This window comes from Pelodiscus sinensis, chromosome 3 (assembly GCF_049634645.1).
Source record: "Pelodiscus sinensis isolate JC-2024 chromosome 3, ASM4963464v1, whole genome shotgun sequence".
NCBI lineage: Eukaryota > Metazoa > Chordata > Testudines > Trionychidae > Pelodiscus > Pelodiscus sinensis.
In genome coordinates this window covers 122,832,137-122,857,099 of record NC_134713.1, presented here as the reverse complement: position 1 = coordinate 122,857,099, position 24,963 = coordinate 122,832,137, and the positions used below count along the sequence as shown (strand labels likewise).

Sequence of the window (24,963 nt, the reverse complement as noted above, 5' to 3'; positions counted from 1 at the left end):
GGTTTGGTGGTACTCGAAATCCACATACGGATAAAAAAAGTTGCAGTTGGGCACCAAAACTATTTAAGAAAAAAAAGAGCCATCCAATGAAAACTGGTGGGCACACAAGTACCTAGGCTGCCTCAAACCACTCCAAAGCAAGTTACAATAGAAACCCCAAGGTTTTCCAAAAATCCACTGGTTCAGGAAAAAAAAGGGAGAAGAGGGTTTCACAACACAAATACCATAGCTCAAACAGGACACATCTAACTTCCCATCAGAAGGAGCACTTTCTTGCCATATCCCCTTGTAGCTGTTCAACAGGATTAGTATTTATGTTTTCACTTGGTCCTTACGTTCTGGATCTGATACTTAATCTTACTAGACTATCTACACTCTGGACAATACCAGTTTAGAGATTTTACCTCTTACTTCAAGCTGGTAGAGTCCCGGACCTTAGGATATTGGGTAAACCATTCCTATTGACTTCAGAGACCTGGAGAACTCAGTCCCTAGTCAGATCAGATCTGGAATGTACTCCAATAGGATTCTTATTCCTGTGATTGTCTTACCATTTTTAGGAACAGACTTAAAACCTCTCTCTCGTCTCTAGTTATTTTTGCTGCACTGTTGTGCTGTTTTATGTTCAGCCTGATACATCTGAAGGTTGTGTTATAAAAATCTGAAGGTTGTGTTATAAAAATCAAATGCACTGACAGGTGATTCTACTGATTAATTTTCAAACCTTGTCTGGGTATGGGTGGGGTATATGTGGGTGTCACATTACTTTACTAATGAGATTTGTTCTTTTCAAATGTCTTAAGAATGGTTATACTGCATCACACCAAAGGTCAATCTAGCCCAATGTCCTGTCTTCTGACAGTGGTTAATGCTTCAGAAGGAATGAACAGAACAGGTAAATCATCAAGTGATCCACCTCTTCTGTCGATCATTCCCAGCTTCTGAAAAACACCTTTCCTGCTCATCAGGGTTAATAGTAATTGATGGACCTATCCTCTATGAATTTATCTAGTTCTTCTTTGGACCCTGTTAAAGTCCCAGTCTTCACAACATCCTCTGGCAAGGAGTTCCACAGATTAACTGAATAGTGGTGAAATACTTCCTTTTGTTTATTTTAAGCCTGCTACCTATTAATTTCATTGGGTAGCCCCCTAGTTCTCGTGTTATGGGAGGAAATAATTAACACTTACTTACTTTCCCAACACTATGCCCCTCTGCTGAGTACATTGGACAAATTGGACTGTATGTAAAATAAGCAATATACACAATTCAGACATTAAGAATGGCAACATCCAAAAAGCCAACGGGGGAGCACTTTAACTTCCCTGAGCACACAGTTTCAGACTTGCAAGTTGCCATTCTCAGACAGAAAAAACAGAATGCAGAGAGAAACCGCAAAACTGGAATTCATATGCAAATTTGACACCCTGAACCAAGGTCTAAACACACACATGGAGTGGTTTCTCGCATTACAATAGGTAAATTGCCCATTCAGGGACTCACTTTGTTATCACTGTTGGAGATGAGCCACATCCACTCTAATTTAATTAGAAAGATGCCATGGTCCCATCTATGTATCCTATTTTTCTGCCTTTCTTTTTCTCTTCAGCATCTGAGGAAGTGAGTTGTAGCTCACAAAAGCTTAAGCCTTAACACACTAATAAATGTGTTAGTCTTTAAAATGCCACCAGACTCTTGTTATAGTTTGATCAAAAAGGCAAAGGACATGGCTCAAAAGATAGGGCCAAACCCTGAAAGGCTGAACACTTGCAACTTCTGCTGTTGTGAGAATTGCAGCCTCTCAGACTTTTGCTCAAGAGAGCAGAGCTAGAAGGACAAGAAGGTGCCACTTATGCTCAGTAATAATCTCACTGCAGTGTCTCCATACTTATGTCTAAATCTTTCTACAGGCAACTCCTCTGCCGTTTCAGTATTAATGGTCACTGGTAAATAATCTAGAGCAAGCTAAAATAACTGCCAATAAGTTAACTCTTACCTGGGTTTGTGAAGGTCTGAAAGCAGCATCAAAGCTATACTGCAGAGAGTCCAGAAAGGGCTGGATTTTGTAGAGGCCATGTGTCGTTTGGCTGGAACGGAAGGCCACAATGTGGAAGTATTTCAGGATTTTCTCAAACCGTGGCTGCGTCATGATCAGTGCTATGCTCTTGTTGCTGTAGAAGCCACTGCTCCAAATGCTGAGGACGGACTCGCAGTGGTGAATGCTTGTTGAGATCACGTAACCTAGGAAGGCTTTCATTTCTGTTAGCGTGACGTCCATCCAAGCATCATCTCTGCCAAATCTCTCCTGGTATTTCTTGGCATACATGTTGGTTTGTACCACCATGTTCTTTAGTACATTGTCAGGGACAAAGAGCTGAAAGAAGTCCATGGCACTGGCAGTTGGGGGCATTTTACGGGTTGGACCTAGAACAAAAGTGGGGAGGGGAAAGAAGCTCATTTCTGGTGAACTATTCATCCTGGTAGTCAGTCATATTGATAACGAACAACTATTAGATCATCCACTCCTTTGCTCTCAGTCTGTGCAGGAGAATTAACTACAGCACATTGGTCTAGTCTTTACACAAAGTTCCAAGTAATGGGATTTGGGCCACTTCCCTTGTTAGTAACCAATCAGTAAGTATCCCACTGAGTAACCAGTTTGAGAGAGGAAATTTTTCCTAAAATTCAGCCTTAGTTTCCATATTATTTCTGGTTACATCCCCTGTATAACACTAAATATTCCCTCCCCTTCAGTATTTATGCCTTTCAGCTATTTATAGACTATCACATTCTCTCATAGGCTTAATCTACATTTAAAATGTAGGTCAACATAGCTACAGCACTCAGGGATGTGAAAAATCCACACCCCTGAGCAATGCTGATCAGAGCAACTGAAGTTTTGTTGACCTAGTTACCATTGCTCGAGAAGGTGGTGCCCTTACAGTGGAAAACCCCTTCCATCACTGAAAGCTGTGTCTACACTACAGGGTTATGCTGGTATAGCTGTAGTTATGTCACTGTAGTCCCCATGGTGTAAACACGGCCTTAGTCTCTAAAAATGCTAGACATGTGTAGCTTGGCTTAATCTTTCCCCACATATCAGTGTTTCCAGCAATCAGTTTACCTAATTGTGGTCATTGCTCCTCTCTGAATTCTCTCCAGTTCGTCTGTCTTCTAAAGAAAATTGTACCACAAATGCAATGTACTAGGCACACCACAGCCACACGGAGTCAGATTCTTGTCTCTGTGCCAGGTGATGTAATTCTCTTGTAGTCAAAACCTGATTTTTTAAAAAAATCTTTACTACATTTCTAGCTCCTGTCTAATTTGCTGTCCACTACCATCCCTTTGTCATTTTCCAGTGTTATTCTTGGATGCCACTACCAGCATATTGCTGATTACTACTCATTGGTGCAACATTATATACATCACCACAGGATATAGGCCACAGGATCTGTCAGTCTGATTCTGTACCCTCTGAAGTTATGGAATGTTGCCATTGACTTTAACCAGAGAAAGATAATGCTTTTGTACAATACTAAAGAAAGCAGCATAGGGACACGCTTTTCTATCTTGCATTATATAGGATTCTTGCTGAATTGTTCCTTATTCAGCATATCATCCACGCAAAGGATAAGCCTTCCACTCCTTCCCTCTAGTTACTTTGGTTTTTGACTGAAAAGCAGAGAAAATGGAAGGTTCAAGTCTTTTTTTTTCCCTGTTAGATAAAATAAAATGTACACTGAAAGCATGACAATTAATGTTTTAATTAGCTTTAGGTTCTTAACTCAGTACAGTGTCTCCTACACCAAGTATGTGTACAGGCTCCAGTTCCTCTAATAACGTTTGAGCAGACATTAGCATTTGAAGTTCTGGTTAACAACAGGAAAGTGTTTTCCTTGCCAGCACTGACTGCTTAGGTCCTGCTTCAGCATGAATGTCAAAGACTCAAAGGAGAGAAGTGTGAAATCCTGTGATTTTTAGATCATAAAGATACATTAAAACCCCCTTTAGTTTGGGACTGCACGGTTAGATTTCTCCTTGAGGGCTTCCTCCTAACTTGGCAATAGCTAAGGGTATGTCTGCTCTTGTACCCTAGTTTGAACTAGGGATGTAAATGCAGGCATTCGAAATAGTCAGTGAAGCAGGGATTTAAATATCCCACACTTCATTAGTGTGATCTCGCCGGCACGTTACTCCGATCAATAGCTGTTTCGAAAATAAAAGTGCACGCTGGGATGCATTAGTTCGAACCAAACCCCTTGGTTTGAACTAATGTTAACATTTATATTCCCGCTTCATTGACTATTTTGAATGCCTACATTTGCATCCCTAGTTTGAACTAGGGTGCAAGTGTAGATATACCCTTTGGCTGTGTCTACACTGGCATGAATTTCCGGAATTGCTTAAAACGGAATACTATTCCGTTTTCAGTTTTTCCGGAAAAGGAGCGTCTACATTGGCAGGCTGCTTTTCCGGAAAAGCCCTTTTTCTGGAAAAGCGTCTGTGGCCAATGTAGACGCACTTTTCCGGAAAAGAGCCCCGATCGCCATTTTCGCCATCAGGGCTTTTTTCCGGAAAAGACTACTGGGCTGTCTACACTGGCCCTTTTCCGGAACAGTGTTCCGGAATAAGGACTTATGCCCGAGCGGGAGCAGAATAGTTTTTCCGGAATAGTGGCTGATTTTGTACAGTAGAGCATCGTTGCTTTTCCGGAAATTCAAGGGCCAGTGTAGACCGCTCGCAGCTTATTCCGGAAAAGCAGCTGATTTTCCAGAATAAGTGGCCCAGTGTAGACACAGCCTAAGAGATTAAGGGCTGACTTAATATCAAACTGTGTTTGCTTTAGATACTTTTTTCAGCTTCAGTTTTCTGTTAAGCTCAAGCTATTTAATAATGGTCTCTAGAAAACAAGAACCACCTTTAAGTTATTCTAACTCCATCAAAAATGATACTAAAAATGCTAAGGTTGCAAAATTAAGCAATCAATAGTCAAGAAATGTAAGTTCTGTACACCTGTCTGCCCAAGCTGGACTGAAATAATTTCTATAAGGCAAAGTGGACTACAAAGGATCACAAAGCACAAGTCACAGTGCAACAGCACACCCTTGTCTTCACACCCTACATAGCATTGTAATAATCTTTCTGCAAAATATGCCTTGACAGGTATTAGAAAACCAACAACTCGCTGGTCAATAACATTACATATGATAAGAATGCAAGCTGAAATGACTCAAATGTGTTTCAGACAAGTCTGGGGAGGGAGTAAACCTGTTTCACAGACAAAGGACAAGGTGATGTTTTATCCAGGTGTCAAAGCTGATTGCCAATCACTAGTCAAGTGGTCATTCTTTGGCAGCCAATGGAGGACAGGTGCAGATTGCCAATCACTAGTCAAGTGGTCATTCTTTGGCAGCCAATGGAGGACAGGTACAGATTAATCTGCATTTTAGAAACCAACATGGAATCTCTCTTACCACAAGGTTCCCTGTTACCACCCTCATGGATAGCAGGACTTTTATCTAGAGAGAACTCAGGAAGATGCATTTCCAAGGGTGACAAAACTACAGAAGTAAGGGCCAAAACACCCCCCAGATTCTCTCTTTTGCTCACTTTTTCATGTAAGATGACAAAGAAACCAGCCCTTCAAACTTTAGGGACAGAGCCCCAAATGAGAACTTGGTCAGCTTTGTTGCTGGGAACTCGTGCTAAGGAATTTCACCTCAAAGTAAGTAATTTAAGTTTATTTACTAAAAAGCATTTTCTGAATTCAATACCTTGCATTTGTACTCCCTTAAATTTCCAATCAAAGTAATCCAGTGTTGTGTTTACACTGTATTGTTTGGTAACTAACTCCAATTAAAGTAGCAAACGGTTGCATATTGACCCCTTACAGCAGCAATTAATCTATAACATCTGAACTATCCAGGAAAGGGCCGGACAGTGAAGAACACATGGTCAGGGGAGGTTGTAAACTGGGACTGGGAGTGTATTGGGGTCACCTTGCAAGTAGTAACAAAGGCTGCAGGAAGTCAGTGTATCTGGTGTTTATTGACAGGCTGTTGGGGTCAGAGTTGCTGATTTAGGGCTGTGGTTATACACAAACTCAGGGTGTGACCTAGTGGATTAACTGTGAACACTACAGGTTAGAGGCTGCAGCAGCAAAACTTGGAGAGGTACCCTAAGTTGCAGGGCAGCTCATAACACCTCACTACTTTGAATTACACCCTCAAATGTGATACTTAGGAATTATCCACAGGCTGATGTTCAGAACAGCTGTGAAGGAAGGGTAGCACCAAGCAGCTAGAAACAGAAAAAGGATCAATATTTGTTATGGAAACATTTACATTTTCTTTTGGATATCACTTAATTAAGCTCCTCTGTTGCCCACTAGGTATGGCTCTTTGATAATAGGGACATTGTGAGCAACCATATATACTGGTTATATAAAAAGCCTTGCTTAATTATACTCCTGGGAGAAGCTGCAATTATACCTTTTGCCCACCAAGGGCACCAGAAGATAGGACAGTGGGCTCTCAGACCCAAGCAGCCAATCTCAGAAAGGGAGAGAAGAGCCTTTCTTCACTGTGCCTCACCAGTGGGGCCAGATGAGAAGTCATGATATATAGCGGGGGGAGGGGACATAATGGGGCAGTGGGGCACAGAAGCTAGTGGGGTGACAGCATTCAGTTCCTGACTCAATGGGAGTACAGGGCCACATGGGGACAGAGGCAGTTATGCCTGGATAAATGGGGAGGAGGGGGTGCAGGGACACAGGACTGGGGCAACTATGCCTGCCTGAGATGTGCAGATATAGGAGAGGCTAGGGGTCAGCATGGGGGCAGCTCCCCAACAATCTTCCTCCCAAAAAAAAAAACACCGCTCCATATTTCTCCCTCCCATACCCAACCATTTTCCAGGTTCACCCCTAAGCTCCTCCGCTGCCTCCCAAGCCTTTGCTTTGTTTCTGAGGGGTGTAGAGAATGCATTGTATACTGTAGTGTAAATAAATTATTCAATTTTGGCATGTACTATTACAGGCATACTTATGAATGAAAAATTATCAAAATAACTGAAACTGGCATGATTCTGCATATTTTATATGTCAAAATAACACAGCATAATCAAAATAGTGTGCAGAATTTTTAGGCATGGAATTCCCCCAGGAATACTAGTTATAAGCATCCTATAGGGGGTGATGAGGAAGGCAACTCTAATCACTGCTCTTACTAGAAGCAGGCTGGGAGCAGGGCAACAGATATGTTCATATGATAGAGGACTTTATGAAGGTGAAATACTCTGTTTGAGACATGGGGATATTGAGAGTATGTATATATTGGGCTCCATTTGCAGGAGGTTGGTTATGCAGTCTGGAGTACAAAATAGACAGTTGTGTGTAATTACATTTTCAAAAGCTGTCACTAAAGTGTGGCTTTACTTTGAAAAGTGATTGTGTAAAAGCAACACCCTTTTATCTAGCCCTTTTACCTCTGTGCTTATACAGAGTCCTATTTGCTTTCTATGGTGACAAAAATAAGATTTTACTACAGTCAGCCATGTAGAACTCACAGCTATGGAAGAATGAACTGAATTCATCTCTGTCCTGCACATCTACACAGTGTTGGCTAAATGTCATTTGCAAGGGCATCTGTCCACCCCTATTGTCTTAAATTCATTTGTTAAATTTTTCCAGTTAAAATATGGAACCCCACAAGGTTCTTTCAGAGGATTTTTTTTTAAAGGCAACGATAATTGCACTTTTACACTACAAAATGTTACATGCTGAAGTGGCCAGCCTAAAGATAAGTCAGCAAGCTTCTTTAGGCACCTTCTTTAATAGGCGTGCCACCTATTAAAGTACACCTGTTATTCTGTATACAGGGAGTAAACTGCAACAAGCCTTGATCTGTGGGTTTGCCCCTTTCGTTACAAATTGCAGCAGAACTTTCTTTGAGTCATGCTTATCCAAAAGTTCTCTGAAGTTGGGTCAAATCCAGGTGTATAGCTTTTACACAGAGGAGTCCCTATTTATCCAAAATTTATTTAGCTGAACAAATTATAGATCCTCCATTATCTTTGAATAAATGGGACTTCATTACCCTGGAAAAAATCCGGGGAGAGCGATTCTAGCACTGTGGTGTCCAACTCGCTAACCATGCGTGGCTATTTGGCTTGAACAATGCGGGTATTTGGTTGGTTGAGTGTGGCTAGGTCACTCTGTAGTGCCTACTGCTATAATCTAGCATGTATCCCATAGACAAATGTACAAAAAGTTCAGACATATTGTAGGCAGTATGGCTTAATTTGATGCCTTACGCTTTTTAAAAAGCACATGTTGCAGTACATGGAAAATTCAAATTTTCTGAATCAAAATACAATTTGTCTCTCTATCACCTTCCTTTTTCAAATGAGGTACCAAATCAGCTGCAGATGGCTGAAACAACAACAACAACAACAACAACTTGCCCCACAAATGGGTTTAATTTTATACTATGCATGTGGAAATAATGTCCATCTCCAATGGCTTCTTTGCTTCGGTGGGAAGGGAGGGAAAAAAATCAGTCATGAAGACAGTGAGGAAGCAAAGGCAGAGAGAGCCTCTACTCTGGAGCCCTGATTCAGGAACAGATATGGGACACTAGTCCTTATACTGTGTGCACTAAAGAGTGAACTCCAGCTTTATCTGGTTTCTCTTCAGCTTGTATAAATCTTTTGCCTTTTATTGCAGCTGTTTTGCTCAATCTGCACACACAGTCTGCCAGCAAGAAATACATTGCACACACAAAAAGTATACTAGGAGGCTTGAGAAAACAAAAAACAAGAACATTTAGGATCTGATCATGCAAATAAAAACAACAGAGATGGTCCCCTGCATCATCTTGGAACCCTACTCAGCAGGTACAGAATCTTCACTGGGGCCTTAAGAACTAGTCTTCTGGCACTTCCAGGCAAATTATATTCAGCAGATTATTTTTAAAAAGTGAAATTCAAATTAATTTTTCTCTATTTGCTTAATTAATAAGGCTGGGGAAGCACATGCTTAAACTAGCTTAATTTCATATATGCAAAATATTTGACATCCTTTCCTCAGTTCCCATTACCCTCCTATCATTCATAACTCACCAACAACGTTTATAACTGGACGGCAAGCAGTTTGATAAGGTGCATGTCAAAGGGCATTGCTTCAGCTACCTAGGGAGCAATGCTGCCTACACAGCTCTCCTTGTCTCTCAGATACAAATACATGCCCTCTCTTTCCATTCCATCACATGCCCCTTCAATCATCTGTTTCAAACCAGGTCAGGACGTATAGGCTACGTCTACACTAAGAGTTCTCGCTGCAAAAGTATGCTAATGAGGGACTCATTTGCACAAGTCGTGATTTGCATATCTTCTGCCAATCTGTTTTTGCGCAAAAAGAAAACATCAAAACCCCCTTTCCCGCAAGATCCTTATGCCCCATAAAAGGGTTTTTTGTGCAAAAAGAAAACTTCCACACAGCTTGCTTTTTCACAAAAACCCCAGTGCAAAAACCGATTGGCAGAAAATATGCAAATGAGATCACGACTCATGCAAATGAGTCACTCATTAGTATAGTTTTTGCCGAGAAAACTCGTAGTGTAGATGTAGCCAGAATGGATGTATAGCAGAAGAAGCCTTTGACCCTCTGAGCTTCCCCATTCCGATTAGAAACCCAAAGAATTACCTTGTTAGCCCAACAACTGCCACCAAGTGTCAATCCACACTAGTAACTGGTTGCTTGATTCTAGTTAAGCCTGCAGCCTTCTCTGGGCTACAGCAACTTCAGTGACCAGGGTGATTGATACAACTTGCACCTGTCAAAGTACGTTGGTAGGCACTGATAGAATCCTAAACCGTCCACCTTTGAAGCTTAAATAATAGATAAAAATTATGCAGTAGATTGACACACCATCTGATTTGTAAAGACACAGACAAATCCCTGTTTGGGTTGTTACATAATAAGGTTCCTTTTTTCACCTAGCACTGAAACTTTGAAGTGTCAGAATTTCCTATGAAATGGAAATAGTTTTTAACCTTCCCTGTTCCCAGTAGTTGGGGAGGAGTTCCCATGAGTCCATTCATCCACTTAACTCTGACATTACAATGTAATGGGAAGTTTAATTTGGGGGACTATAGATAAGCACTAAAGAGTGCTGGTTTTTTTAATATATGGAGATATACCTCTCATAGAACTGGAAAGCACCTTGAGAGGTCATCAAGTCCAGCCCTCTGCCCTCACAATAGGACAAAGTACCATCCCTGACAGATTTGCCCTAGATCCCTAAGTGCTCTCCTCTTCCCCCCGGATTGAACTCACAGCCCTTGGTTTAGCAGGCCAATGCTCAAACTACTGAGCTACCCCTCCCCCCATTATACTGTATTCAACTGTTGGTGCAGGGATTTTTCCCATTCCTTAAAAACTAAGCAGCAGTGAAGCCAAATCTGTTTGATATTCCAAAACCCAATGGATATTTTATAAATATGGAACCAGGTCCCAGCTAGTATAAACTCATGTAATTCTATTGAACTGGCAGATCTTTCCTCCACCCAAATCTATGCCAAGCTAGCTTCCTTCTAGAAACTTATATCTTGCAGTTCCCATCACACCCTGCTCTTAAAGGGAGATCACCCTGTCACAATATCCTTTTTGTTTTAATTTTCTTTTCAGGTTAGCTTGTTTGATAGTACTTTAGTGAAATATGACTTGACTGCAGCTGCTAAAACTCCATAAATAAATGGCACTCTGTCACAATGCTTCCATTCCACCTCAGTAACAGCATCATAAAGAATTGTTCAGAGCCTATTCCAGTGAATTGCCCCTCTCCTTTCCTCCCCAGCATTAAACCTGATAGTTTCCTTTACAGCACTAGCAATAAAGCGATCTACACATGGCATCTTGAGTACTAGCCATAAACAGAATGTAGAGCTGGTTGTTGTGGGCTAAAGCTGAATGCAAAACTGCATGTTTAGATTCTCTAGTTCCCCCCCCCACACACACACCGAAAGATAATATTGCACCAAGGTATGGACAACGTAGCTTCACTTCTAAAGACTGCTGCATTGCTGTTACCTCCATAGCAGAGTGAAATTATCTGTGATGTGTTAGATTAAATGTCTTAGCACAATGAAGTCTGGTTCTTTGCCAAAATTAGGATCTAATTTTACTTTCACCTATGAAAGTATAAAACAGGATTGATTCCTAAATTATAAATCTGGTGCAGGTAAGAGGAGAATCATACTTGTACTATGTAGCTCAAAGTGGTCTTGATTGTTTATAATTTTTTTCATTACTGAGTGTACTGCAGGTGTGTGAGCCCTATTTAACTCCACAGATAAATGCTAAACCCAGCTGCCAAAACTCACCCTTCAGCCTCCACACAGCCTATTTCTTGCCTGGCCTAAGAACACCAGCTCCATTCAGATGGGGCAAACAAACATACATACATCGGTCTGTAGTTTGCTACTGCTGTTAATGAATCCAGTCGGAAAAAGTCTGGGCTGCTGAGGCTAACAGCTTTTGACTCAGTCAAAAAGTTACCAGAGGTTGTCTGTTAACTATATGCCACCAAATGTTTTGGCACGAGAAGGGGCGGGGATAAAGAGTAAAGTCGTTCATATCACTTGATTTTCTTTAGCTGATTTAATTCAGCACCTAAACATTTAATTAAATATTTCCTTGTGTTTATCATTTTGAAAACAAACCAAACCTTCAGGCTGGGACCAGTGAGTTGGAAAGAACAAAAAGCCCACAGCTGATAATGTTGATCTATTTAATTATATGTATAGCTTATTTCTAGTGGGCGGATCTGCCAGTCGGCAGCATTAGCACCCAAACAGGACCTGTCCTCCCACTACTTGTGCCTCAGGATCCATGGGTAACGTTATACAAACAAAGTTAAGGCAGCACTACTGACGTTAAAACTAATGCCTTACATTGTAGTCTATACTTCGTGCATCTGTTTACCATTTGGACACAAGGCTAGGAAAATATGCTCCTTGTCAACTATGCTTGAGCTTTATATTTTAACTGTTCCATCCCCTCTTTGTGTTGCTGCATTTTTTAAATTAACATTCCACTGCACTCTCCACCGGCTGCATCTCACAGTCCAGCAAACATACCTAACAGGTTTGGGGCAGCGTTCAAAAGAGGGGACTTCAAAAAAGCTCGCAGACTGCTTTCAGTAAATCATAAAGAGTGCTGTTGCACAGCTGCACCTACAGCCTGATGTGTGCACATTTATGTGGCATAATTCTTCAAAGCAGCACTGAGGTATTTATAGCAGAGTCACGCCCATTACAATTAAAAGGGACTCAAAGCAAAATCCCCAGCATATACTGCTTTGGATTGGAAATATCTGCTCATGAGAAGGATTTACTTTGTGAGCGCTTACTGACATGAAGTACCTTCAGGCTTGTTATTCCTGGTAAAATATGATTAAAGAAATATATTCAATTCTACTGCTCCTCGGTCAGCAGAATCATTAAAAACCTGTCACTTACTAATATTCTTTAACCATTAAAAGAGAATCCACCCCCATCAGCCATTCCCAGCTCATTATTAGGAGCCTGCTTACAAAAGAGAGAGGTGTGTGTGAAGAAGGGAAATGGCATACTACATTTTCCATGCCAAGAATTAGGACATTTAATTCTGCTGATACCATTATTGGACCTAACCAAGTGAGTTATAAGATCAAGAACACATATTCCTGCGCATCCAGAAATATAATTTATGCTATCATGTGCCAAAGTGTCCGTCTGCTATGTACACTGGACAAACGTCTCAGACACTTCGCCAAAGGATCAATGCCCTCAAAACAGATATCAGACAGGATCACAAAGAAAAAACAGTTTTTTGCCATTTCAACCAGAAAGGACATTGTCTCAACGACCTGCTTCCCTGCATCCTGCTTCAAAGACCTTTTAAGACTTCACTTCAAAGAGAATCCTCTGAACTGTCATTCATGCTTAAATTCGACACTTTACACCTGAGTTTGAATAAATAATCTAATTACCTTACCCATTACAAAGATAGCTTCCCCAATTATCACCTCTATCATTAGCTCACAGACATTTACCTCCCCCCCCCCCCATTCCCCCTTTTGTTCTGAAGTTTGATTTGTCCTTTTCATGTGTATTCATCTTTTTAATTGTATCATTTGGTATACAGGCAGTCCCCAGGTTACGTACAAGATAGGGACTATAGGTTTGTTCTTAAGTTGAATTTGTATGTAAGTCGGAACTGGCTCCAGATTCAGCCGCTGCTGCTGAAACTGACCAGGGGCTGACTACAGGAAGCTGGAGGCAGAATTGCTCTGCCCCCAGCTTCCTGGAATCAGCCACTGATCAGTTTCAACAGCGGCTGAATCTCGAGCCTGGGACAGAACAGCTGGGCTGCCAGGTAGGTCCCTGCAGGACCAACCCGGCAGCACCCCAGCTGCTCTACCCCAGGGTCCCCAACAAAAGCCTGGTCTGCTGGGGAGGGGGGCACACTAGCTGCGCCCCTCCCCCCCCCCAGCAGACCAGGGACACGAGGAGCAAAGCCGCAGTGGCGGCAGGGTGCCGCGCCTCTGAGGCTTTGCTGTGGCAAAGCCTCAGAGGCGCGGGACCCACCACCGCTGCGGCTTTGCTCCTGGTGCCTCTGGTCTGCTGGGGACCATCTCCAGCAGACCAGAGGCACCGGGAGCAAAGCGGCAGCGGCGGCGGGGTGCCGCGCCTCCCCGGCTTTGACAGAGCAAAGCCTCAGAGGCGCGGGACCCCTCCGCCTCCCCGGCTTTGCTCCAGGTGTCCCTGGTCTGCTGGAGACGGTCCCCAGCAGACCAGGGGCACCCGGAGCAGCTTCTCTCGCCCCGGAGGTCGAGGTGGCGGGACCGCTGCGCTCTGGGCGGTCCTGCTGCCTGCGAGCTCCGGGGCGAGAGAGCCCCGTTCGTAAGTGCGGATCCGGCGTAAGTCGGGGACTGCCTGTATATGGTTGTGACAATTTTCTTCCACTATTTGATCTGAGGAAGTGGGTCTGGCCCACGAAAGCTCATCACCTAATAAACCATCTTGTTAGTCTTTAAAGTGCTACATAGTCCTGTTTTTTGATTCAGCTACACCAGACTAACATGGCTACATTTCTATTGACATTTAATTTGTCATTCATAAATAAAAGTCAATGAAGGAGTAACCTATATAATGAGATGCTAAAAGCTTTGAGGTTAATGCCTACATGTACATGCAAAACACACACATGCCACAAAGAAATGGACTTATTGCTGTGAATTAATCTCATGAAGGATTTGTATGGGGCTTTGTTCACATTGATTTAAAAAATGTAAATCACCTGAAGTAAAAATATAAAATCAATTGAAAATCCAGGCAGCTCTGCAGTGCTTTAACTAGAACTGGGGTGTCCAGCTTTTTAAAAAACAGTACTGTAGGTTGAAACTCTCTGGTCTGACACACTCTGTTCTGGCAACATCTGTGGTCTAGCATGCTTTTAGTTAGTAGGATGTCTATTGTAGGTGTAGTGACGTTTCCCCCGGTCCCATAAAATTTGTTTACAGCCACCAGTCCTGCTCTCACTGTTGTGCTGTTAGTTAGCTTTAGTTTACCCCAAATGTTTAAGAGCCCAGTAAGCAGTGGAAGTGTTGATGATGCCGCTAGACAATATTGACCTTCCATGGTTTGGCCGATTCTCTGGTTCAACACCAATCAGGTCCTGAGTGTGCCAGACTAGAGAGGTTCAACCTGTAGTAAGGTAGATTTCAGGCGTGTCTACTCTACAAAATTTAGATGACTTAAATTAGGGGATGATTCGCAGCCCCCACAGTAATTAAATCGGCTGTTGGCACACCCTCGTGTCAGTGGTGCACATCCTCATCAGTAGTGCTTGCACCAACTGAAGTGGGGCACCAACAGCTGACACAGTAGGGTGCTCTCTTCTCTTGAGAGCTCAAATATAAAAAACGTTTCCCCAATTCTCAAACTTCTGGCTCCCTCCATTGACAAATAGGTGGTGAGCCTCAGACCAGCTTACGGTCATGAGATTTTTCTCTAGCTCTAAATCTTTTTTTTTTTTTTTTTTTTTACACAGGAGATTAGTGTCAAAACAAAGACATTTGTCTAGCTAGAGAAACTTATGTGCTCTGTTAGGGAAAGAAAAGCAGTCATCTCTGAGATGGGTATTCAAACCCCACACTAGAGACAAAAGGGTTAAGGAGCAGCCCTTAACCTGGATAAACCCACCCTGTTGGACCTGCAAAACCTACTCTATATATACACACACGCTGTGTTTACCTGTGTGTATTCTCCTTATCCCTGTTCCTTTCCTCCGCCCCAGTCTTTAGACATGTTTTTCATTGGGTACACTTCTGTTTTTCTGTCCTATTGTTCCCACTGGATTTTCTGCCCCTCTTAAGTTGCTTTTACCATTCTCTCTCTCTCTCTGGACACAAACCCAGCCAAGTGGGTTGTTTGCACTTCTGAACTCACGCTATTGGAGTGGCCAAACAGGTTTGCCACTCCTTTCTCTATTCCATGTGTGTAAACATTCTTAATCCTCTTACCACATGGAATGCACAGTGAGTCATGTACAGCTGACTGCTTAGTCTTTCCAGTAAGCCTGCTAAATGCTAAATTAATCATTCCTTGATAAAGAGAAAACAGTATTTCTTAATTTTAACTGCACAAGAGGCACAATTACCAGTGCAGAGGCACTGCTGGACTCAGTGAGCTGCAGCCTACACTTCCGGCATGCACCTGTTAAATTCAGGGTGAAGTGTGCATGTTTACCCCTCCCCCCCCACACACACACACTTCTGGGGAAGGATCTGCAGGAGTGGCCATTGCAGAGTGAGCCACACAAATCATTGGCATTCAATGCAGTGAAAACAGAGCAGTGTCTCAAAATAGCATCAGCTTCCCTCCGCAACAGAACACTACCGTTGCAACCTCTTTCCAATGACTGTGTGCAGGAGGCATAACTGATAAGCACCTGTCATGATGCTTCTGTCGAGTCCGCCACGGCACTGCACAGCTGTCACAGGACATCAGAGCGAGGGGGGGGGAGGTGGATGCAGAGGCTGAGCCATGGAGACAAGCTCATAAGGAGTAAAAATCCTGGCCTCTTTTGGAGGGAGGGTTTGTCAGCTCAGACCTACAGTCGGCTCCCTTTCACCCAATTTCAATTTTATATGGCTGAGATAAGAAAAGGAAATAGTGTCCCTCAAAAGGTTCAGTTTACCCTATTGCCATGAACCTCCCTGTGTCTGTGTGTGTTTGCAGACAGTGCTTGTGAAGGGCTAACAATCCTGGAGTGCCAAGAAGCATAGGATAGGCAGCACCACAGCACTTCTCCCCCACATACACACTTCCCTGCCAATTGGTCCCAACTCTGACTCCAACAGATTCCATCCGTTGAGACTCAAATTCCATATACAGTCAGTGTTTCTCTTCTCTGCTTAGTCTGCCAACACAGAGACCAATAATGCCCACAGTGTTCAAAACTCCCTACGTTCCTTTTGGAATTGTAATAACAGGAACGTCTTGAAGCTTGTAACGGAAGCAAGCAACACACATCCCTCACTGTGGATTTCATAGCAGTTACAGAGCAGTGGCTCTCAACCTTTCCAGACTACTGTATCCCTTTCAGTCTGATTTGTCTTACGTACTCCCAAGTTACACCTCACTTAAAACATGACTTGCTTACAAAATAAGAGAAAAACCATGAGGGTCACAGCATGCTGTCACTGAAAGACTGCAAAATTTCTCATATTGTTACCATTGATTATGTTAGCTAGTACAACTTGGCTAGTGTTTATGTAGCCTGTTGTAAAACTGAGCAGATATTTAGATGAGTTGATGTATCCCCCAGATGACTCAAGTACCCCCAGGTGTATGTGTACCTCTGGTTGAGATCCACTGTTCTAGCACTTCATGAAATAGGCACATTAAAATGAGAGATCTGAGTTACCTCCTTAAAGTACTTAACTCGGTGACTCAGTAGGAAGGAGAGAAGACATCCAAGAGGCTTATAGAAGTATAGCCAAGAGCATGGCCAGCATCTCTTTTGCCACTATAAACCTGCTGGGACCCAAAGCTTCATTTCCTTTGGTCAAGGACGGTAAGATGGCATGTGGCATCAGCATCTAGACAAATTAAGTAAGTCGTTCATTGTAAAAATATTCAGAGCAGAGATTCTAGGTCTTGGATAGTGCCTAACACAACAGGGAACCCTGATCCTTAGTGAGGCTGTTTATATTTAATAATATTTCCTTCTCTGTGCCACAAGTTTAGGGCATCTGCAGATGGAAACGTGCGTGACAGAAGGTTTACGTCATTTACTGGCTGCATCTTTCTTACAAGTGTAAAATACCCATTGCATTTTTCTCCAGTTTTCCTTTTCATGTTGCTCAGGAGAAGAGACACAGATATAAAGATGAAAATTATTAGGGACGAATCTCCAGATCTGAATTCTGCAGAAATTCACCTCTTGATTCACCTCTGAATTTTGTAACTGGTCCCTGTCTCTCTATTGGGTTACATTTTGGATAAATTTGGATCAAAATTTTATGACATGGACTCAATTTCTCAAAATTGTATGAGGCTCAGGGCCAATGTTAATAGAATGTTAAGGTGAAGTTTTAATTACATTGAAATATGGAAGTTTCAGATTCAAGGTTCACACAGCAAAAATATTGATTGGAATGACCTGAACTTTTGTGAAAGTATTGCCTTAATCATGAAAATGGTGCAGTGTTGTTTGGCTTCTTAACTGTATTTATTGTTTGGGTGTCTTAAAGGAAAATGTTTAAGATTTCTTCCTTGTTAAGGCTTGTTTACAATCTCAGGCTATAATTCAGAAAAGTATATTTGCTCATAAAATAAATATCCTGGAAGTTTTATAAAGACGACACATTACACCATGCAAAATTCTGAACTCCACGTGGAAAGCAAGCAGTGTCTTTCTGTCGGGCAGTGCACAAAATCAGTGAATGCTTCCTTTTGGAACTGCCTGAACACCAAAGAATGCAAATCCAGTGTTACAGAAGGGGACTGGGAGTTTGAGCTTTTGCTTTTTATCCTGCCACTGACTTGCTGCATGCATGGAGGCAACTCCCATCACTGGGGTCGCACTTTCCTTTCCCCAAATGAGTAACAATAGAATTTGCCTCTCTCTCTTCCTCTTTCAGCCACTCCACATCCCTCACTTTTTTTTCTTTATGTCTTGGTTCTTATCCTCTACCAGTCTTATCTTCCCTAGATTTCCCTTTCACTGCTTTCTCATTGTAATATAATAGGTTTCCGAGGCACAGATGAGCGGGTTAGACCAGGGCAAATTGCTTAGAACCAGGGCTACTTACAGCCCGAGACTGTGGGTCCTCCATTATCAGGCACCAGATCAGTCACAAAAAGCACTTCCCACTCACCACACTGGCCAGCAAGAAGCCACACAAGCAATCCCCTCAGACACACCAACTTCTCCTGTGCCCCCACCACTGCCACACCTTCCGCAGATGAGACGATGAAAGCCAATCTCACCAAATCCGAACAGGTTCTTCCGATCCCAAAGGACCAGCCACACAGTCCCAGGTCAATTTATACCTCAGATTTTACTCCAAAGAACATGCTGTGTAAACATGAGCAAGTCACTTGTCTATGCTTGACTCAGTCCTTAGTTTACAGCAAAATTTCTCCGATGTGGACTGGCACTATTTAAGTCCACTGTCAGTCAGGTACTTCAATTCCCTTGACTAGACACCCTTTCACAGTAAGTAGGTGAAACCTGTTGATATCTCCGAAGCAAATATGTGGAATACCAGTACATAGTAGGGATGTTTATCTAAATTTAACTAATTGAATAGTCGATGGGATTTCCAGCAGGGGCTCTTGTGCATTTCAAAGACTGAAATGCTGCATGGAGCCTGGGGCCAGCGGGGAGTCCCCTGCTGACCCCAGGCTCCATGTGAACGCTTCTGCTTTGAAGTGTACAGGAACCCCAGCCGGGGCTCCTGTACATTTCAAAGTTGGAACACTGCTGCACCCCTGCCCCTCCCACGGAGCTGGAGCTGGGGGGGGGGGGGGGGGGGGGGGAACGGCTTTTAAGCCAGCTCCCCCTAGCACCTCCTCCTCTTTCCCCACCCTTTGCTGCCTGTTTGTGATGGAGGCGGGGGGGGGGGGGGGGAGGAGTGATTAGTCAACTAGTGTGTCGACTATCAGATGAGTTTTTGCTTATCAGATAATAGACCAGTCATTTACATCCCTAGTACATAGCCGATACTTAACTTCAAATACAAAAATTATACAGTAATGTAGATAGCATCAATAGATTCAGCAAAAACTAAGCTTTTGATAGACACCTCACTTGACCCACTTTGTACAAAATTTGGGGCAAACATACAAGAGTGGGTACAACAATGATCTATCCGAGTGTAACTTCACCCTCATCCCCTCTATCCTCTTTTCCTCCTCCCTCTACACCACATTTTGCAAAGCCTCCATTCCTACTTGTAAGCATCATTCCCCTAAGTGTTATTTCAGTGATGGGGAGTACATGTGACTTAGGCGTATTCTAGTAAGAGTCAATTAAACTTGACACTGCTGCTTCCATGGATTTTTCTTTGAATCAAATGTTTACTTTCAAATAAATGGATGGTCAACCCAATTTGTGCTGAGTGACTAACACTCAGGGACCATTGGGAGACGCACTCTCCTGTGCAGCCATAAAAAAAAAAAAACGGACTTAGACTTTGGTCCTCAAGGATATTTAGGCTTCTAACTCACACTGAAACAAAGGAAGTTTAGGCACCAAAAAACCTTTGAGGATCTGGCCATAGATCTCCTCTCTAATCTCTATGTTTACAGCAGCTCAAAAACAATGCAAGGTACCAACGACCCTTATGTCCACAATGAGTATCCTAAAAGGCTGTAATGTTAACACGCTAACGATATTGTGTGTGTTCCTACTTAAACATACCAGTTTTCTAATGATCGGGAGTTCCAGCCAAACAACCTGCAGAAAGATATACACACAGCAGAAAAATAGATTCTGTGGCTGAGCTCTGTAACTGAAAGAGAAAAATCAGGAAAAATCCATTATTTTCTGTTTCTAAGTCTACATTATATTGCATGATAAGATAAAAGATTTCACCCCTCACTTCTTTTCCCACAATGACATATACAGATGTCTGTACTGTGAGTACACAATTTTTTCCCCCTCCTCCTAGAACACCCTTTTAAATACTTTAAAACTGCTATCATGTCCCCTCTCAGTCTTCTCTTTTCTAAACTAAACAAGCCCAGTTCTTTCAGTCTTCCCTCATAGGTCATGTTTTCTAGACCTTTAATCGTTTTTGTTGCTCTTCTTTGGACCTTCTCCAATTTCTCCATCTTTCTTGAAATGTGGTGCCCAGAACTGGACACAATACTCCAACTGAGGCCTAATCAGCGCAGAGTAGAGTGGAAGAGTGACTTCTCGTATCTTGCTCAGAACTCTCCTATTCATGCATCCCAGAATCATGTTTGCTTTTTTTGCAACGGTAGGCTAATGAAAGTGGCATAGCAGATTCAATACAGCCAAATATTTAACAATGTGCTTATGTCCCATTAGCTCCAATGAGACTACAGGAATAAGCACTCTGATATCAGTACAATGGCATCCACACTGACTAACAACTGCATTTAGAAACTATGTACGTAAATGCTTTCCTGGATCAATGCCTAACATGTTAAATTAAAATTTGAATATTGAGAGATTTTACTCTGTGTCACTAAGAATGAAAATGGGGTTTAACAGTCTTCAACTGGTGCTCTAGCAGAAATTCATCCATAACACAATCACTGTACAATGGGCTGTCTCATAAGTAAAACAGAATTAGTGATACAGACTAGGAAAAAAAAAAAGCTTTCCCTTTGCCATTAAAGCCACCAAGCTCCAGTCTTTCCTGCACTCTCCATTCTTCCCTTGGGTTTTTTATTACATTCTTTATCACAGTCCTGTTTTTAATCACATCAGTGTGTCCTGTTTACTCGTCTCAAGCCTAAATATTCCAATATCACTTGCTTGTGTTGTTCAGCAAGCTTCAATTTTCTCCACAGATTTTCCTTCCTGATGTAGATCTTACAATATCAACCTCTCCATTTGCTCCCAGACCTCCCACTGAAAGTGTTACTTTACACTTTTAAAAATCTGAAGCGATGCCTATAAAAATGCGACTAAGTAGTGGGACAAAGGCCCAAAGAGATGTCTGCGAGTAATTTAAATTTGTCTTGGTTAAGCTTGCGACCCTTCTATAGTTAGTTTAACATGAACATTTGAGCAGATGAATTTTACCTACCCAAATGCATGAGGAGAGAGACAGCAATGGCTTATCTTGGGAATTAGGTGGCTGTGGGTATGTCAACACTGCAGCTGGGTGGTGTAATTTCCAGCTCATGTAGATGTTCATGGGCTAACTTTGATTGAACCAGTGCATACCAAGTATACCCTAGCAGTGGTGCCACAGTGTCTCAGGCGAGCTGCCCAAGTTCATGCTTAGGATCCAGGAGCGAGTCTACGTTACCACTTAAGCTGATCTAACTTGCATCGCTCCATGATATGCCAAAGACACTTCCCTGAGTGATGAAAGCTATGGGGACACAAGCACTAGCCATACTGCCTCAAGCGGAGTTGGAATAATTATGCTAATGGGAAACGGTCTCCTGTTGGCATAGACATTCTTTACCAGACCAGCCATAGCTATATTGGTGCAGTTGCTCTGATATAGCACATCTAGGCAGGTGCGTTGACAGGGATGCGAGGGGGGAGGCAAAGGGAGCAACTGCCCCAGGGCCCAGTGATTCAAAGGAGCCTGGGTCGCCGAGCCACTGCTGCTACTGTGACAGGCTGTGGCTGGAGCCCTGTGCCCTTTAAATCACTGCAGGAGGCGGAGCACTGCAGCAGAGACATGGGCAACATGGTCTGGATGATGCAAGAGAAGCGGAGGGTGGCATGGTCTAGGAGGCACTGAGGGCTGGCTGCCCAGCTCCGCCCCTTCCACCTGAAATCCCATCCCTTCTGGGAGTGCAGAGCTAGACAGCCCCTCCCCGCGACCCTGTCTAGGGGCCCGGAGTCTGTCTTCTCACTTGCTTCTTAAACAGGATTGTATTCAGCCCGAGCCACTGCAGCTATGCTCATCTTAATACACTAGCTCAAGCAAAGCTATCGTATCTACTTTTCCACAAGTTGGAAGCCCTATGTCCTAGCTGTCATGTAGACATACCCTGTAAATGGAGTCTCACGCCATGGCGTGATCTGCATTTGTGTTTATACTCTTTAGAGTTGGCTCTTCATCCTACACAAACTAGGGGACAGGACTGGCTTAAAGGTTCAAACCAGGTGGCAGACAAAAATAGAATGTGATTTAGGCTAGTTTTTATAGCTCATGACATTGTTTGGTCCCACACGTGATTTTTGCACACAAAGGATTGGCAAAACTGAGTGAGTCATTCTGCAACTCTATGTTTTGCTTCAGTAAGATGCATTGAGCACGACTATTCCCAGAAACAGACATGGACTGAGCAAGAACTTCCTCTCCTTGACAAAAATTGATCTGTTTTCCTTTGTGATTATTAGTTTGGCCTGTCTCTGACTTGTTTACTTTGTCTTTGCAGTTTTGAGCCATTCATGAGGATTAGCAGGAAACTCCAAAATACATGCATGGGAGCCTAAGTTCAATTTTCTTCTCCAGTATTTTTTTCCCCTTTTCTCTGAAGTAAAGGATTAATCTTCCTTTATCACATTTCCAGGCATTGTTAGCAGTCATAGCAGAATCCCTTACGCTCTCAGATTTGTATTACATTTGCTTAGAAGCATGCCATCAACTTAGAAAAAAATTCACACATCTGTCTGAACTTCAACTACTATTGCTGCACATCACCTCTAAGTTTACTGTAGCTGAAGGAGAATAGAGAAATAAAATCTTGGGTTTGGGGGATGAAGGAGAGACTCAGGTATAATGTTCTGATGTACTACTCAGGTCATCCCGGTTCAGTTGTTGGGAGTGCCACAGATCTTCTCTCTCACCTTGGGCAAATCACTTAAGCCCCGATTCAGAGAAGCCCATGCTTAACTTTAAACACATGAATTGGACAACTCTTATCCTAAAATTAAGTACCTGCTTGTGTTCTTTGCTGGATCAGGGCCTATAAAGTGGAGATGCTAATCACACATCCCTACCTCACAGTGTGGAGGATAAACTCTTAATTTTTGCAAGGCCAGGCTGGGAGCAGAGCTCAGTGGCCAGGGCTGACAGCCAGGAGGGGAGCCCTGAGCTCCCCTGGTCCAGCAAGCGCCATGATTCACGACCACTCAAGGTCCTGAGGGTGCTGAATCGGGGAAGTCCAACCTGTACAACTAATTCTAACACTTTTTTGTATCCCTACATATTTTTTAAAATGTCCAACCCACTCACGACTCACCTAGCATCAGATCATAGGTTCATGATAAAGTGCATTTATCACATGACCATCTCTTTATGCTTCAGCATGCTTTGTACCGTAAATGAAAAACGTGCACCTAGTCTCTTCCGCAAAGCTCTTACACGGTAAATAAAATGGACAGAGGAAACAGGATGCACAGAGAAGACCAGAGAATTAGAGACCAACATGATTTTACATCTAATTTTAGATACCAAAAAAGCGTTAAGAGAACAGTAAGGTTGAAAAGTCAGGCACTCAAACATTTGGGAGTGCCAGAATTAAAGTCACAATTTGACCTCCTTGGGCATCTGCATTATGATACAGTCTAATTATATTACAGTTTTTTTCCTTTACACTGCCTGATCCCCCCTGCACAGGAGTCAGAGAGCACAGGAGAGGGGGTTCCTGGCTCTCATTTCAGGTGCCAGAACCAAACTTCAACCCGAGGCAGACATCTGACATGAAAAATCAGCCTAAACAGTTAAAAGTGTAACTAAGATATAAGCAACTGAAAGATTGTTAGATTGTGTCCACTTTTATACTACTATCTGTGCCCCCTCCCAACAAATTATATTAAGCATAAGATATAAACATTAATTTGGAAGCCTGCATGCAGCATTCTAGAAAGCTAAATGGTACTAGACAACAAACCAAATACTGTAGCATAGTCAGATCAAGAAAAAGCCACAGCACTGATTAAAAGGAGACAGTGGATACAGATAACTTTGAAGTAAAGTTTAGTACAATTTTGCTGTTCTTGCTCCATGTGCCATTCCAGATAAAAAATGTGGGGCTTATGAGTTTCTTCAACAGGCAGTCACAGCATAAAAGAAATGGATTCCAATCTTGGTCTCTCAACAGGCAGTCACAGCATAAAAGAAATAGATTCCAATCTTGGTCTTTTTTATCTTAGGAAAAAATCATGCATTAGAGTAATTGGTGATCTACTGCTTGAAGTCAGCCCTTTTCAGGTCAATATCCAGCTGCCTCCCTTTGTAGCCATCTTTCCAAAAGGTAGATGTGGAAAAAAGAGCTATCAAGAAGTTAAAAGGCACACTGAGTCTATCCCACAATTTCAATATATACACCCACAAAATGCTCTTAGATCCTTTCCCTTAATGTAGGTGACTACCTTCAGATGTCTAAAAGGAACTTTTATTGTTAACCTAAGATTTCTGTCCTTCATTAAAAAGGTACTGAGTCTGGTACGTAAAAAAAAAAATACAGATGGAGAATTCAGTGCTGGTCCAGTCTAGGCATCAGCACTAGCAGCTTCAAGGATTTATTTCATGTTCATTATTATATGCCTAATACCCCATCATTACTTGCTATTAGTTTCAGGACACAAATGCTTTATTGTGCATTTATTTTGGACCCCGCAGTCTGTCCCCCAAGAGCCAACTGCTCTATCATGTTAGTGCAAAATCAGTTAAATGGCTTGCATCTTCCTCTCCAGAGGTTTGTGGGTAGACTGCTTTCCTTATGCAACTCTGGAGATGCCCA

At 42.5% G+C, this 24,963-nt stretch overlaps 1 protein-coding gene across 4 annotated transcripts in view; it reads right to left on the bottom strand.

Annotated features, from left to right (window-relative positions):
- PGBD5 (piggyBac transposable element derived 5) overlaps window positions 1-24,963 on the bottom strand; it is a 110,048-nt gene that overhangs the window by 66,185 nt on the left and 18,900 nt on the right. For all 4 annotated transcript variants that reach the window (XM_075924716.1, XM_075924718.1, XM_075924719.1 and 1 more), the window contains exon 2: window positions 1,997-2,424. In XM_075924716.1, the coding sequence (XP_075780831.1) occupies window positions 1,997-2,424 (428 nt within the window). The remainder of the gene's footprint in view (window positions 1-1,996; window positions 2,425-24,963) is intronic.